Source organism: Arvicanthis niloticus, chromosome 15, assembly GCF_011762505.2.
Source record: "Arvicanthis niloticus isolate mArvNil1 chromosome 15, mArvNil1.pat.X, whole genome shotgun sequence".
Lineage (NCBI taxonomy): Eukaryota > Metazoa > Chordata > Mammalia > Rodentia > Muridae > Arvicanthis > Arvicanthis niloticus.
In genome coordinates, this window is record NC_047672.1 from 41,072,812 (window position 1) to 41,091,077 (window position 18,266).

The window sequence follows — 18,266 nt, forward strand, 5'->3', positions numbered from 1 at the left end:
GACTGACAGGTTCTACAGTTGAATAAACCTTTAACTTCACAGTCAAAGGGGGAAAAACCTTTATTCAGAGTCTGTAGTACTCTGAATATTTCTCTGTTTACATATGAGCCACAAAAATCATGTGTCAAAGTTAAAGTCAATGACAATTAAAGTCAAATGACATTCTATCAAATTAAAGTGTTTTGTACAATGAAGGAAGTGGAGAAAACAGATTACTTACTATCTTTGAATGGGGGAAAAGCTGCAAGTTAATCAACTGAGAAAGGATTAAGAGAAATAATGAAGATTTGAAGAAGAACTACTTACAATTGCTCCTGGGAGTTACCTAACAAAGCCATAATAGGGACTGGTATTTAATTACATTAATTGCTAGCACCGCTGCTTCTGCAATTGCTGTGACACAAGAAGTTAAGACAGCTACTTTTGTTAATCATTTAGCAAAAAACATTACTAATGTGTTGAATATACAAGAGGATTTAGATAGGCATTTGGAACAATGGATTAATGCTCTTTATCCTATTCAAATTATTGGAAGGAGTTTCAGAGTATAAGAGTAAGGAGCCATCTCGAGTGTCATGTCAAATACCACTGGATTCATGTTAGTTCTAAATTTACAGTGTTGTCATTATGATTAGGAAAAAGTTTAAAGACACTTGCAGTATATTTGTCATAATTGTAACACCTCTCTGGACGTTTTAACTTTGCATAGTGAGCTTATGAATTTAAAGAATGCTGGTCTACTGAGTGTTGTGGCAGATAATGCTGATAAAATTACACATGGCCTGAGGTTAGTATTTCTATTTTGGTCAGGCTTCAAAAATGGCATATATAGCTTGATCAGGCCAGCCCTTTTTATCCTGGGAATACTTTTATTCCTGCTCATCATGTTAAAGCTTATCTTTAACAACATCAACATGCTGGCAGCCAAAGTACATGGCTTGAACCTGAAAGTGGACACCAGATAGAATTATTAAATTAACATGCTGGCAAGCCAAGGATGCGTAAGATTCTGCATAGAGCCTTACCATCCTAAGACAGAAGTTTATTGCTTTTGATAATGCATATTCCAAGAGTGGTGTACATGCCAATACATGAAAATATGCTCAATACAAATTTTACATCTATACATTTTTAGTTATGTGTATGCATTTTTAATCCCTAAATAGTGTTTGACAGTGTGTGCCTACATAGTTTGATAACACTTAAAGTAACATGAACACATCTAAAGTTGATCACTGGAGAATGTAAGAAACAATGACACAGACATGAACAGGAGTGATTTGTCAAAGCTATCTTAATTTATGCACAGTTTAACTTTAAACATATACATTTATGTATATTCAAATATATTGCACCATTTACTACTTTACTAGAAGCCTCCTTCATTTTAAATAAAATAATAGTAGCTTTACTTTATATGAATATGAGTTTATTTGGACTCTGAATAAAGAGAACAAATGTATTTGCATGATCAATGTACACTCCCCTTAGCAGCACTTAGAACAATACCAGCCCTGAGTAAGCTCACTGTTTCTGTGAGGAAGACAAGGTAACTACTTTCCAATTACATCTCATTTCTTTTATTTCTCTACTGGGCTATCATGTGACATTTTGTATCAAATTAGTGTGATTTTTAAATCCAGAAGCAGAAATCTATTTCAGAAAAACAGTTGGCAAACACTTATGAACTCTATATTATGCCTTTCACAAAAACTGCCTCTGCTGTAAACATGAAAAATGACAAGGGTAGTTATGAATGATTAGAAGTAATATTCACTTTAGTACCCACCATTAAAAATTTCATGGAATGAAAAAAACTTCTTTTAGTGTTTGATCTTATATCCTCTTTGACAATGCTGCTTCATTTTCTAAGCACACCCACATTCTGATAAAAGTAATCAGCACGAATGAAAAGCATCAAGTCTTTATTGTTTCTGTTTGTAGTAGTTACATGCAACATTTTATAAAATACTGTCATTTATCAGGAAATTAACTGAGTGTCAACTTTAGTCCTCAGATCTTCACTCTTAATTTCAATGGAATGAGTAAAGTAGGCCCTTCTGAGGACGTTCTAAGGTTCCTGTGTTTGCATCTGGCTACAACATAGGCAGATTAATGCAGGTTATGATACAAAACATAATCTCTATTTCAGAAAGTCAAGAGTAAAAGTGATACCAGAAATCACACTCTTAAGTCCTTCATAGATTTGAAAATAGAAGAAAAAATGTGTGCAATTATTTAACAAGGTTGGAGAAAAATGGGTATTATCCTTCAATAGATAATTCCTAATTGTATGGTCTGGAAACTTCACTCCAAAGTACAAAGCTAAATGTTTTTACATGTCAACAATTATCAGAATACATCCTATGTGCTATCATTAACAGAATACTTGAAGAAAAATAAATATTATATAGTATATATACAAAAAGAAGAAGATATATAGAAGTGAGAACACCAATTGTCATGCATGGGAAACATGGTAAAAAAAATTTATAGTTATAGAAGAACTTAAAAGACCGCACGTCACATTTTATCCTTATATGAATTGAATAGATTCAATTAAAAGTTCATTCTAAAGAATAATAAATACTGAATACCAGCTGCTGCTTATGTTGAGAGGACAGAGACAGGGATATAATGTGAAGTAAGAAGAGGCACATGTGGTTAGGTATAGGTTAATATTAAAAGAAGAGCTTGTATTTTCATAGTTCATCATTAGAGATACTAAATTTAGCAAATAGATAAAGTGATAAGGAGGGTCATACATGGATGGGTGACTGAAGTTATATAAAGGATAACAACTCCTTAACATTGGGTGCAGTGGCATCAACCAACAGTTGGGCTTCTTTAACTCAATTTCTTACTAACAAAAGGATAAACTTTTTAAATGCATTTTATTGACATTTAAGTTGCTTCCTTGTAATTTGTCAAGTTAGCTTCATTATGAAAATATACCCTGAAATGTTAGAAGTTTCCACCTATTACCTAATTTCCATGACTGTAGTAACATTTTACACTCTGAAAAATATTCTGCTTTCAGAATGTCTGGAATTAAAACAACAGTCTGTACGTTATTTTAAATAGAAGCATAATGTTTAAATGAGCTAGACAAACCGTCTTAATATTATAATGTTTACTTTCAGGCATTTTTAAAGTTCTTTTTTTACATCTAATAATAAAGCCATAATCTATTTTTTAAGCAAACTGTGAACTTAACATTTCAGATTTTAAATTCTTGTTATAGTCCTTTAGTCACAAATTGATCACATAAAATACTAGATGCTGGATTCACAGCCCAGTTTCCATGTTATTAATACTATGATCTGCGTAATCACAATTTTGTACAGTTGTGTGAAATTTTGGGTTCATGTTTTCATTTTGTTTAGGAATGCTCTTTAGTTTAACCAGACTCTTTGATTAGCAGACTGCTCAAAAAGAACAACAAAAGAAAATTACTACAAGAATTTGCTTAACCATACAAGATTAAAAATAAAATACAAAAATTATTAGTTATTTAATTAAATTGTGAGGAAGCTTTTGGGTGTTTTTTCTAATGCTTTTTAATATTAAGAATTGTAATAAAATGGAGAAAAATATAGGAGGCTTTCCAGGGAATTATAGTGGAACGTTCATTAGACTTCAGGAAAAGTTCCCTCCAAATCTAACTCAGGTTCTTTACTAAGCAGTTTTGTGATTTTGTGTAAGTCCCATCTATACTTCATCTTACTTTTTTCAAAAATAAATTAAATTTTTTACAGTGCAATTTCTAAAGTGTTCTGCAAGCTTAAACCGTGATTTTAATGACTTTGGACTGAAGGAGAAAAATAAGGCATTTGTAGCAGTTCGTTGGGCATATTCTTTTATGACCAATAAAACATTGGTACACCTTATTGGATTGATCAAATTTAAGACAGTAATACTTGTGCTTATTTTTCAGTCTAAAACCACCACATTTGGTAGAAACTGAAAACATTTTTACAAATTATATAAAGCAGAATTCATAATTTAAAAAAAATACATGAGAGTAAAATAGGGTTATACATAGTTATTTTCTGTAATGATTACTCTAAGAGAATAAAAAGAGTAATTAGGAGTGTGTAACTGTCATGGCGCAACTTCATCATGAACAAAGGCCAGGCAATATCAAGAAATTCACCATTGTGGTAGATTTAGTGAATCCAAGTGTCTTCACCACTCAGTCTCTGAGGAGTTTCTGGGTAGGATACAGTCCTAACGTGGAGGGAAGGAAGGAACTTTCTTGGTAACAGCTTGCCATGGTGAGATGTCACAGGGAAACCCCCTTAGTTTCAAATATATATGAATGTATACTATCTGTGATGTTAATGTAGATATTCATTTGATTATGCTAATTCACAAATGCACGCTATGAAGTTAAGTCCTATATATACTTTGTGATGTTAATTCAAATATCACTCTAAACAGAGGTATCTCCAATTATTCATTCTTGATTATGCTTAATTCTTCAGCACTGTAGTTCTTATCACAGCACTATCTCTGTGTATTTTTATTACACACCTGTTACTTGAATGTTCCCAATTTGGTTCTACTAAAAAATATGTATCATATGGGAATCTTCACAGGTTTCAAGACACGTGAGCCATATTCTCATCCAAGTTCACAAAAGTAGCAAACACCTAGAAAGGATATATATATGTACCCAAGGCAAAGTGAGAAAAAGTATCGGAAATCCTTTAAATAGAATTTAAGATCAGTGTGACATTCTTAAGCACTAATATTAGAATAGACAGCTGCTAATCTTCAAATCCATATTCAAAGTTTTTTAAATTATCCTGTCATCTCTGATAAAGCTATCTATTGTACACCAGCTCTTTCTTTTAAGCTAAAATGTGGAATTCGGCTTTTTATTTAAGTAATCTTTGTCTCAGCTAGGAGCAATTTAACCATACCTTGCAAGTTACTTCAATTGTAAACAATCTTATAAGTGACTGGTTATAATTTTAAGCTTAGGTAAATGTAACAGATCTAAGGACTAGAATTTGTACATTGTTAATTAAAGGGGCTAATTTTAAAATAGTTTTAAAATTGTCCAAAGCATTGCACAACTTGTGTTCATTTTAACCGTGGGTATGCCATATTCCTCCCATGCTTTCTCTCTCTTATGTCTCCCAGGCTCATACATACCACTTATATTTTCCTTGGACTCACTCAATATTCTTCATCTTGAGCTAAACTTCTATATGATTGGCATCCCTCCCTGGTGTGCAAACATCAATCCCATGATCAGCACCTTTCTAATACAGACTTTTTCTAAAATTATATTGTGAGCTAGAAAAATCAGCCATCAAAAGGTACACACTACAATCACGAAAGCCTTTCAACTTAGAGAGGTAAAAAATAAAACCCAAAGTCATGCATGGAATAACAAGTGCCAGCATCAAGTGTAGTTCTTTCCGGAGATGATGCAGAGTTCAGAGGGTAGAAGGCTTCATGGAGAAGGTCAGTGTAGAAACTAGCTCTCAGAGGGCAAAACTAAAGAGCAACACATTCAGTTGGAATCCTATAAAGCAAAAGCTCAGCAGATGTACACAGAAACAAAGGTGATGCTCCAATCTTTTGTTATCTTTTGTTACTTCACAATATCATACAATGCCAAGTCTAGCAGCTAAAGCTAGTAGAAGCCAGAAGTCTTCACAATGGTCTCCAATGTCCTGTATCGTCTCCCCCCACCCCTGACACACACACACTTCACAACCCATTTACTCCTGAGCTCTGCACTTCATTTGCTTCTATTACAATGGGAGTAGACAGTGCACACCAAACTCCTCACCGTAAGAGCTCTGTGCAGGTTTGGCATTCGCAGTCTGGAACTGAAAGTCAAAATGCCACCAAATGTTTTTTGTGTCATTGTAGTGTCTTAAATGGAAAATTCTATATCTAACCCTCAGGTAGCACATCCCCATGAAAACACAAGTGAGCTAAAGCTATTGTGTGAAATCATTTTCAAGCTCTGTGCATAAAATGTATATACAATGTAAATGAATTCCGCCTTTAGACTGGGGTTGCATACCCAAGATAGCTCATTATGCATTTGCAAAACTTCAAAACCTGCAAGAAAAAAATCCTTCTAGTCTGAAGCATTCTGGGTAAGGGGTGTTCCTAACCTGGACTTCCTTTCTGCCTCCTTTTAAAGCATCATTCTGACAGCCTCTCCTCTGCTCCATCCCTTGCAATGGTCTTCGGCTCAAATGCATTCCTCTTGAAAGGACCTTATCTAGCCCTCTCCAAAATAGCAAATATCTCAACCCAATTAATTTCTTCCACAGAAATCCTCACAAACTGATGTCATACTGTGTATGTGTGTTTATTTTCTGTCTATCCCACACGTGTAGTTCTGTATGTTTCTCAGCACTGGGAAATAGAATGTAGTTTACTACTATAGCCAATGATTGGTAATAAGGGTTCAACAGACATACTGAATTAAGTTGAACTCTGCAGGCCTCATTTGATTTCCTGAGAGTATAGGATACTTCCCAAATTTTGCAAAGCACTGTGACTGGATGGTATTCCTCGTGGGGAAGCAAATGAGGAGCATATGTGAATTGGAGCCTTTTACTGGAGGGTGGGAGAGGGACCGTTCTCAGTTTTAGAACAAAACCTTGCATCCTATCTGACACTACATCAGCTTCCCTCCTACTCACTCAATGTTATTTTTTTGTCATTATGAACTTCTGTTAACTCATTCTCTACTCCCCCCCACAGTTTCTGTGATTCAGATTTTCTTTACATAACAGTCTTGTCAAAATTCCCAAGGCAAAACTGATTGTACTAAGTGATCACAAACATCATGTACAACTGTGAACTATATTTTTATGTTTTGAAAACATTTTTTATTAATTCTTTGAGAATGCCATATATTATATTTCGATAACACTCTCCTGTCCCATCTCCTCCTGGATCAACACTAAACCGTTACTTAGAAAATGAATTTCTCTTTATTACACACGTGCTTTGATCAAGCCATGGGAAACCTGAACTGTCTTATAGATAACAGCTGTATCTTTAGTGTATGTCACTAGCAGGCAGCAGTTCACTACTTTTATGAAAAACAATATACCTGGATAGAAAAAGAAATCTTACCAGCTTGTGCTAATAAGTCAAAGACAGGATACCTTGTGACAAAGAGTCATCGAGATAAACTTTTAGTGCAGGGGATCCTTCTATTGCTCCTATTTCAATTTAAACTAGGCTTAAAAATGCAGGTAAGACTAACTTACAGAATGTGTTCCCTTCTCTTTCCCAGTGACATCTGCTATTTACCTGATCTTCAGCAAAGGAAGCAGATTAAGGATAAAGAACTATTAATTCAGACCTTTGCAGAAGAACTAGTGATTGATGATAAACTAGAGAAAATTTGTAGTATTTCACAGTTTTAAAAAAAGAAGATGAGGAGAAAAAAAGTAGAATAAAGATAGGCAGAAAGGGAAAAACAGGGAGAGAGTAGGGGGACAGGGAGACAGACAGAAAGGGTAAGTAAGTTGTGATACATTAGAAGATCAACCAATAAATGTATGTAGTTTTGACATTAAACAAAGCAGAGGTTTGACTCTGATTGGTATATTTTTGCCTGTTGAGAAGGGCTCCTCACTGCTTGAGGGTGTCTCTGTGGGGAGCACTTTATCATCTCATCCTTCAATCAACAACATATTAGGCCAGATTACTTTCTACTTTCTTTGAGCACTGATGGAGAATAATTGCTCCTCACTCAGTATACACTCACATCTCAGAAGCCATTGAATCTAGTTAGGAAAGAAGGAAGTAAAACCAGACTACATATATAAAACAGCACCAGACTACATATATAAAACAGTTCAAGTGTAATTGCAAATAAAGATGATGCAGCCTTGGGAGGCTGGGAAGGCCTGAGGAAGGTCTTCATAAAGACTGGGTCTCAGAAGGGGACACTAAAGGCAGGGAGAGGCAATCAGATAGACTCCTTTGAAACAAAGAGCCCTGCAAATGTGCACATAAAGGAAGGGACAGTGTCCCACTCCTGGGAATCCTTTCAGTGCTACAGCGTTAGATGATATTCCACCCCACCAAATCTAGCTTCTGTTGCTAGTGGGAATGCAATGCCTTCTTCTTTCTCTCCCTCTCTTTAGTTCTTTCTCTCTTTCTCTCCCTTTCTGCCACCTCCTTCTTCATCTACACACACACATACAACATGTATGTATATGAAGGATCACAGTAAAGAAACTGCCAACATGACTATTCCATTATTAGGGAACGTTTTTATGGTAGATGACAGACACGGACAGGCAGACAACAGAACAGACAAAGACATCTCTAAGATTCCAGAGCAGAGAAAGAAGTACACCAATCATAGCCAAGTAGGAAAACAGGAGAGTGGAAAAGAATGATAAATAAAGGTAGGTACAGAGATATAGAGAACAGAGCATAGTGAGCGAGAATGAGAATGAGCGAGGGGTAAAGAGAATAGTGAGAATAGCTGGGCTTTCAGAAGGATGAAAGCTAGGGAAAGTGCAGTCCTTGAACCTGAAGAACTTTAGGGTAGAGGAAGAGGGAAGAGGGGCTAGGATGTTTTTATGGACTTTGAAGTGTATGGTAAGTACCTGTAATTCTGCGGAAGCCTGGAGACCAACATTGGGTTTGGTACTTTGATAGATGCCACAGGTAGCAGTATGTACCTTCTGCCAGAAGTAAGGAGAATGACTCTTTGGGGCAGATGGAAACTGGTTTCATAATTTCCCAAGGAATGCTGGCTTTTATGTAACCTCCAGAAATCCTCCTATAGTCTTGCTTGAACTCATTTCTGGATAGTTGGACAGCCAGAGACCCAACAATATGAGTGTGTGAATGTGTTGTTGTTGTTGTGATTCAGAAGACAATATAAGACACATATATAGTGGGGGTGGAGAATAAATTATTCAAGCTCTGACAGCAAAACAATACTTCACAGTGAATATTATCATCACTGTTCTTACTCTTTCAAAGAAAGAGAACATAAAGTGCATATTTTCAGGATTTCACAAGCCAACTCTTTTAAGGTAATCTAGGCAACATAATTGCTTGATTTTCATTTGCATCAGGCTAGGTACCATTAATTAGTTTGCTCCAAATGGCCTAAAAGTTCACCTTCACCGGAGGAGAATTTGCAACCAAAAGATAGTGACTGGGTGTTGTCACGATCTACCGTGGGACTGGATAAATACAGGCAGAAACTGCAGTGAAATCCACACAGACCAGCAGGGATGATACAGACATGAACAGTGAGTTACAGAGTTCATAACTGGGGTCGGGAGATGAACTGTACTGATGAAATAAATCTCCTACTCATGGACTCGTCTATGCTTTGTAGCACTAGAAGTGAGCCCTACACAATTATCTCAACACATCTCTAGATACATTTGGGTTTTTCAGGATTAAAAAAGTAAAAAAAAAAAAAAAAAACCTGAAATGTTGAAAATTACTGCTACAACTTCATTATTTCAATTATGGGCAGTCTACAAAATTCTCATATCTATAAAATGATAGACTTTCAATAAAAGCACATCTTCCCTTGGAATTGAGAAACCTCGTATTTAGAAATTTGTAGTGGCACAAGTCTATAATCCCAGGACCTGGGAGATAGAGACAAAATAAATCAGGATTTCAAAGTCATCTTTAGGTACCATCTGAGTCAGAGGCCAGCCTGGACTACAATAAAATAAAAAAAGAAAGAGGGGGAGAGAGGGAGAGAGAGAAAGAGAGAGAGAGAGAGAGAGAGAGAGAGAGAGAGAGAGAGAGAGAGAGAGTAGAGTTTTGAGATTTGAGAAGCACATCTCAAAGCAAATATAAGGGATGCAGAGAAGACCAGTGTTTGTCCTGAAAGTATGGCCAGCTTGAACCACAAGAACCAATATAAACTAAGTTCATGTAGAAGTATTCGTAATCTCAGGGCTGCAAGAGGTAAAGATGAGCTTCCTGGAACTCACTGACTTACCAAGTGGAGCCAAACTGCAAGCTCCTTCTTCAGGGAGACCCTGTCTGAAAAAAACAAAGTGAAGAGCCCAGAAGGAAGACAGTTGGTATCAATCTCTGACCTCCACATGCAGGCCCACCAATATGCACATATGCATACACACACAAACCTACACACACACACACACACAATGTACACATTTAAGTGCACACACACATACACACACACACACACACACACACACACACACACACAGGGCAGAACCCCAGAAATAAGTGGTTTAATTCTAAAAATAAAATATTTAATAAGTCAAGGACAACTGAGAAGAAAAAGGGACAGCTGCCCTTCTAACACACATATTTTTTTTCTGGCATACTTCTGTCTTGAAATCAAGTGGAAACTGAAGTTTCACATTTTAGATGCTAAAATATACAGTTTAAAAATGAAATCTGATAATATTTCTAAATCAAAGATTAAATACAATGAAAGATTTTAAGATTTGTCTTTGCTGCTTAAGAGGGAATACATATCTTGCTTCTCTGTATTTTTTTTTAAGTCCAAGTCAATGTTCTGATAATTCCCTATAAAAGACTTTATGTGAATACTAAGGTATACCAAAATAAAAATGAGTGTTATCTGGAGTATTGTTCTTCACCAGAAAGAAATTTGTGTGCCTCTCACCTCTAAAGATTGACAGATCACATTAGCAGTATTTGTGTACAGAACATAATACAAGATAACAATTATTTCTCAGAAAGGCTGAGAAAACTGAAAGTTTATAAATAAATAATTTTCCAAGCATTCCCCAAACGTATATGATCTACATAGTAGTAGGTAGTAGGAAGATGTTATTAGAATATATGTCTCTAAGACTTTGAGGCCAGCATGGTCTATATAGTGAGTTCCAGGTCAATCAGAGATAGACAGTGAGACTCTATCTCAATAAAATAAAATAATAAAATAAAATAAAAAATAAAATAAAATAAAATAAAAGTTATCTCTGTCTTCTTCCTTTACTGCATATTTCTAAAAGTATCCAATCTGTGGCTATGATCATATATGTGTGCTAAACTCCTAAATTATGCCTTTCTAAGAAAAAAATAATTTGTAAGAAAGTATGCAATAAAATTACATTGCTTTTTACTTTTCATTTGAAACTGAGACAAAAATGCAAGTCTCTCTTTTGTTAAGCATGCCTTTACCACCGGACTAACTTCTAACTTCTAAACTCTCACTCATTCTGTTTCTCACAAGCAAAGTTTACAAACTGAGTATGACAGCACATGCCTAGAATCTAAAATTTGGAATGTGGAAGTGGGCCAATCATGAGTACAAGACTAGTCTCAACTATACACTGGGTTCAAAATGATTCTGGTCTTCATGAGATCTTGTCTCAGAAAACAATAAAAAATTGTAATATATTAGAACTATTAAAATTGAAATACAAAAAGGATAGGCATTTTTGTTGCTTTTTTTTTAAGGCTCTAGAAATAGACCACCACATCATTATTTATGCTCAAAGCCGTAATTCTACCTTATTTTTTTCCAGTGGGCATATCAACGTTTCAGTTTTTTTTAAGTTTGCTCAGAAATCAGAATAATATTCACATCATTTGACTTCTATGTCCCAGGTTTACGGAAATACCACACAGCCATTTTTATTCCCATATAAAAAACCTTTGATGAAAACAATTTGGTTTTATGGTTAAAGTAGTGGAATGGACCACAGAAATGAAACGGTATTTCTGAACTTCTTGAGCTTCATGTTATAATCAATATGGTTAGGAAACATGACTGGGAACACAAATTTTGGCTAACCTGATATTAAGTCCTCAAGGATTTACTGTGCCACCTGGGATCTCTTCCATGTAAAAGTCATGAGCATGGAGAAGCATGCAAACCGAGGCTCAACTCCACTGAACCACGTTCGCAAATCCATTTCTGATTGTCATTAGACAATAGTTAGGAATTTCCCAAATTTAGCATTATGCAAGCACTTCCACCCAAGAAAAATACATCAACTGGATTTGTTGTTCCTAACCCTGACCAAAGATCAACTATGGGTTCTTTCTAGGTCCAGACAATTCAGAGCAAAAGACTTTTCATTTTGGAAAGGGATTACAAATGGAGGACAGGAAAGTAACCCTTTGGTCCTATGTCAGCAAATAAATATGCTCATAAAAAGAGGTGTGAGATGAAAGAACTGATACACATGTCACTTAGCCTCAGCATTTAACAATATTTCCTCTTCATCACTGAGAGGGGACCCCTAGGTCCTGTGGAGGGTCAATGACCCAAGGTAGGGGAATGCTAGGGCACTGAGCCTAGAGTGGGTGGGCTGATGGGGGAGCATCTTCATAGAGGCAGGAGGAGGGGGAGGAGATGGGGGCTTGTGGAGAGGAAAGTAGGAAGGGGGATAATTTGAAATCTAAATAAATAAAATAACCAATAAAAATGGAAAAAAATTTCCTCTCATGTCCTTTTATTGATATTATTCAATCTTTTCTACTTTACTGGTACAAGATGAGTAGTCTTAAAATTATATACATTTTGGTGGCAGATTAGATACTTATCTAGTAAGCACAGTCATGTTGCAGACTATGATAAGCTAATATTTGAGAACATTATATAAATACAGTAGTCCCAAGACAGACATACTGAGTACTTCAAAGCCAAAAACAACTAGATACAATCTACAGTGATCTCAGACATACTATCTGATTCTGTCAGACCTGCATCAGAGTGTACTTGGTTAGTTTTCTTCTCATGAAAACAGTATTCAAATCAGGTGGTACTTCTGATAATAGCATGTGGGATATCAATTTCACATCTGATCTCATCAATTAATAAATGTTAGCTTCATTAAAATTAATAGCCACATAAAGAGAACATAGGAAGTCTGGTATAAAACTCCTGAGCATCTATCAGTCACAGCTTGACAACTGCTAAAACTACTGCATATTTTCCAGAAAGTTTATACTTCACCTTCTGAAGTCGAAGCATAAAAGATAAAGTCACAGACAGATGTGATACATCTCTTCCATTCTTAAATAGCACAGAGTCACAAGGCTACTAACAATAAGACACCAAAAAGACAAGGCATTTCAGAGCCTATTTGTCCAGGCAATTAAAATAATATAAGCACTTTTTAAAAAAGGAACTGCAGATAGTCCTATAAGAGAGTGTAGTGTATTATATAAAGCATAGTCTTTCCTAAATGTTCACATATAATTTTATGGATTCTACATATTAAAACCCAAGTGTTGTTGTTTTTTTTCAATCTGAGTTATTAATTAGCTTAACTTATTTTAAAGTAATAAAATTTTCAACTTCAGTAAAACTGAAAGTCTTAAAAATTAACCCCCCTTATTGCTTCCAAGTTCTAGAAAGTTTGTGTATCTTATGGTTCCTATTTGCTCACCTAGATGCTGCATAAGAAACTTAGTTTGTTAAATCATCCACAAAATAAGGCATGTGAGCACTAACAGTAACACAGCCCATTTTCCCAGAAAGTAGCATGCATTTCAAGAGAGAGTAAGAATTAGACGCCATCTCCAGAAATAAATGTTAACATTAACTTCTCGTATCTAGAAGTTCAGCTCTTTAAAATTAGAAACTGGTCCCCATTCCTTGTAATGGTACCTACATTCGAGCACCTAGACAATATGCAATGTTAAATGACTCTCTGAGACCTCACAAAAATCCTGCACACCACCACATTTTGTAACGTTGTACTGCCTTTCAGTAGCTCCTCCTTTGTTTTCGTCTTTACAGAGAGCTTCTTTAGTACAGCTCAAATGGGAAATGATGACAGCAGTCCTCACTACCTTATTGTCCTTTCATGATTCCACATAGCACATACAGAACAACAACAACAAAAAATAAACATAACTCTTTTGAGAAAGGATAAGCACCTGTAATAATCTGTCGCATCCTCTCTTATCTGTCACAAAACGACCAGCAGGATAAAGGAGAATAAAGGCAGAAGGATTCAGATTCCGTTCATTCACCTTTAAAAGCTATAATTACATTCTCAAAGAGATGGGAGACTTAATCAAATTCCAAAACCCTGTATTTTATACTTCAGCCAGTCTCTTCATTAACTCAGCCAGAAATTTCCCCTCATAAAAACATATTCCACTAGTTGGCCATATAACACAAGAAATTCTTCTCAGCACAATATGGCCAATAAAATTAAGTTGACTTTAACCACAATGTCATTTAAAGAAGCCAATTAAATGAGCCAGAAACACAAAGCTGAAAATACAGCCTTGGGAATAACTTTTTTTTTCCTATAGCCCTACTAAATCCTTCTTATCCTGATTGCCTAGGCAAGAAAGCAGCAACGAAGCTAAAGAAGGAACACCGATACCTCTCCAAGGATTATCTAAGGATTCTACAAAGTAGCCATTTCTTTCTAGTTTATTTTATTAGTTTTTCTACTGTGACCAGTGCTGCTACTTTTCTGCACTTGGAGTAGCATTCATAATCACTCCACATCATTCTTTGTAACATCTAAAGAAATCTTAAGTCTTTCCTTAAAAAGCCTGTTTCAGAAAACATGAATTCAGAATATATTCCTTTGGTTTGTAAAAAAACTTCATGCCCTCAAATAAAAGAATGAAGGGAAGAAATTCTAGAAAAAAAAATTAGAACCCAAAATTGCACACTGCAACTGGCTTATGATAACCATTAATCTCACAGAGATTAATGCTCTGCCTTCCAAGTGTAGTTGATGGACCATCTGTAGACTCTTTGACTGATGGGCCCCATAGCTTCTGAAAACTGTAGGATTAACAGTCATATGCTTCTTAAAAACAAGAGACAAACCTAGACTTCCAAACATTGTATTTTGTATAGTTGACCTGTTTCCGATCTGATATCCTAAGTATGACCTATTAATCATAATGAAAATGAACATGATAGCATACTGATATAAAATTTTTGAAAATCATATCTACAATTTTTATAGCTATGTAAAATTAGACAAGACTCTTAGGTTGAAAGACATGCCATCCACATCCATTAGTCTATTAAGCCTATATTTCTCAGTTTATGATATCAGTAATTAATATTTGCCTGTAACTCCCAAACAATTTCAATCGTTTTTGTCATACCCATTTCACAGATCAAAATATTTGTTTCCAAACTTTTAAATAGTCCTTTCAAGCCTGGCAGTGTTGGTGCACGCCTTTAGTCCCAAAACACTTGGGAAGCAGAGGCAGGCAGATTTCTGAGTTCGAGGCAAGCCTGGTCTACAGAATGAGTTCCAGGACAGCCAGGGCAATAGAGAGAAACCCTGTCTCGAAAAACAAAAATAAAATAAATAGTGCTTTCATAAATCCATTCATAGCAAACATGTAGTCACTCTAAAGCACCAGGAAGCCCTAAGAGATTCATAATCAGACTGCCCCAAGTCCAGTCCCCATCCCATTTCCTACAATGGCACCTACCCTAGTGTTGTCATGGTGACGATGGTGTACCAGAAGGCTGCAGGGATGCTGGTGAACTTGCTTGCTGAAGAGCCCTTCTCTGCGTAGAACATAACTGTAGCGAAAATGATGATAGCCATTGTGAGAGAAAAGAGCAAGAAGCCCAGTTCTGACGCACAGCTCTTCAGCGTGTACCCCAGTATACGCAGGCCTTGAGAGTGGCGGGAAAACTTAAAGATCCTGAAGACTCGAAAGACTCGGAGTGTGACAAAGGCTCCACTGACATCCTCATTGTCTGTCATCACCAGCCCAATGTAATAGGGTAGGATGGCCACCACGTCGATGATACTCATGACACTGCGCACAAAACGGTAACGACTAGGTGCTGCGGCCAGGCGAAGCAAGTACTCGACCGTGAAGATCATGACACAGGCTGTATCCAAGCAGAAGAAGGCCACTGCATACCTCTCCCCACAAGGAAGTTCTTTTATGTGGCCTGGGCTAGACCCACATGGAACTGTTTCAACCACATTCGCGATGACTGAGACTGCAATGAAGAACCCAGTCACATAGTAGAACACCAGGGCCATGGTGCTGGTGTGGGGATTCTCAAAGGCCCGCCAGACCCTCTGCCTAGCAGTCATGGTGGGCAGCGCACTCTCTCCTGTATTGTCAGTGTCTGCATCATCCTGGAGGCGCTCTGCATTCTCCCGCCTGCGGTCCTTGTACTCCTCATAACAGCAGTCGCCAATAATTTCTGGGATGAGGCCAAAGAAGGCCAATTCTTCATCATAAGCCGAGATGCACTCATGGCGGGGATAGTGAAGCTTCCCCGTGCGGTAGAAATTGAGAATGTGGCGAAAGATGTCTGGGTCACGGTCAAAGAAATATTGTTGGGTCTCTGGGTGGTAGAAAAAGTCTCTCTCAGAACTGCCCAGCAGAGTGTCTGGGTACCGTTCCAGGGTGTCTTGCCATGTCTGGAAACGGGTGCCACTCACGTTCAGCACAATTAGGGCATCCTGAGTCCGTTTTCTCTCCTGTCTTGGGGGAGCTGGCATAGGCCCCGAGGCAACAGGCATCCACCCAATGGCGGCTGCCCTGGCAAAGGGCAGCCATGCTGCAACACCGGCCGCCATGCTGTCTGGAAGTGGAGGTCCCAAGAGTGATTAGGGGGCCACCCAAAGTTAACACAATTATAGTAACAAAATGCCCTCACTTCACTTCAGACAAAACACTGGGAACACTGTTCACAGGAACACTGTTATTCCAAGGTGGCGCAGGTGAAGTCACAGTACTCGGAAGGCCCGTTTTCCCTCACAAACAAGTATTTAGGATACTAAGAAAAAAAAAATACAGTGACCTAAAATTCTCTCTCCATAGAGCCTGAACAAATCTCTGCCAACAGTTAGAGCAGGGCACCTCCTGGCACATGTAAACGCACAGGTGACTGCGGAGACAGGAGACAGCCTTGCTTCAAACAGGTGTCTTCACTTCTCCCCTGATACTGTCTGGTTGATATAGGGTCGGTATACAGAGCAGGAGAGAGGAAACGGGGAAAGTCAACCAGTGGTAGTCTCTTAAAAGAAAGAACCCTTTCACCTTCCCTTTTTTGCTGAAGTGGTCCTTCCCGCCAAAGGCGTCTCAAAAAGACGACCTGTTGTTGTAGCTCCGGAGATGCGGTCACAGCTGCTGTCCCGCGTCCCTTGGAGTCTGTTGGCCGCCTCTACTCACGCTGCGCTTGCAGGGATGGAGGTGAAGTGCAGGGCTCGCGGCGGGGGGCGTCCGTCTAGAGCTCTTTCTCCCCCTACGATGACTGACACCCTCTGAGCCAGCCGAGAGCGTTCGCCCGATGGGCCCCCTTCACTCTCTGTTCAAGTTCAGCTCAGGTGCAATGTGACAGTTATAGAGCCCGGGAGCTGGCAGCCGCCGCCGCCGTGGCGGCAGCAGCATCTGCCTCCGCGCAGAACGCGCCTCACCCGCGGTACATACCTGGCAAAGTGCGCGCCGGGGCTGAGTTGCATAGAGACTTTGCCGTCGCCTTGCACCCGGAAAGGGAAAGGCAGAGCCAGCGGCTCCCAAGCAGCCAGATCCCAGGCTCCCGGGGAGCATAAATAAAGCTCTGGCGAGCTCTCTGTCCCCTTCCCCCACCCTCCGTGCCTCCCTCCTCCTTGTCACCTTCCCAAAAGCCAGGCGCAGGCGAGCAGAGCCAACAGCAACAAGTTCAAAAAGGTGCGGGGGAGGCGAGCCGCCCTGGCCACTCGCTCCTGCCAACTTACTGCGCGGCCGGCGTCCCCGGGGTCGGGGCGCTGCGGGGCTGCGGGGCTCCGGGACTGCGGGGCTGCCGGGCTGCGGGGCGGGCGGTGGCGGCGTGGGGCCGGGACCGAGGCGGGAGCGGGCTGGCGTCCGGGCGCGGAGGCAGGAGGCGCTCGGCGGCGCGGGGGCGCGAGAGGGCTGCTCGCTGCTTCCCCGCCAGTGGGTGGTCCCGCATCTCCCCCGAGCTCCGCGCGCAGCTCTGCCCGTGCGATCGATAAATAAGCAGGGAAGAGAGCGAGAGCCGCACGCACGCCCCGCCACGCAGGTTAGGCAAAGGCGTCTCCTGCCTTTCCCTCGCCTTGACCTTTCTCCGCCCCCGCCCCCTCGGGCTCCTCTCGCTCCACCCTAGCCACCCACCAGCCTCGACGCCAAATGTCACCAAGGGAGAGCATCCAGGTGGTTCTACCCCGGGGATGAGCGAGCCTCGGATGAACAAAGGGAAGCTTCAAGGCGCTTGGCCGCGGCTGTTTGATGGAAGAGAGGAGGAAGGGGACCGGTAGCTTACTGCTGCCTCCGGAGCCCCGGTTCCAGATGAGCGTGGGAAATGGGGAGAAAAAAAA

The 18,266-nt window shown here is 39.1% G+C and overlaps 1 protein-coding gene across 1 annotated transcript in view; it reads right to left on the minus strand.

Annotated features, from left to right (window-relative positions):
- The window catches only part of Kcnd2 (potassium voltage-gated channel subfamily D member 2), a 465,250-nt gene extending 447,702 nt beyond the window's left edge, over nt 1-17,548 (minus strand). Inside the window, exon 1 of the mRNA XM_034519602.2 lies at nt 15,415-17,548. Coding sequence (XP_034375493.1) covers nt 15,415-16,529 — 1,115 coding nt within the window. The 5' untranslated portion in view covers nt 16,530-17,548. The remainder of the gene's footprint in view (nt 1-15,414) is intronic.
- Nucleotides 17,549-18,266: the final 718 nt, after the last annotated feature.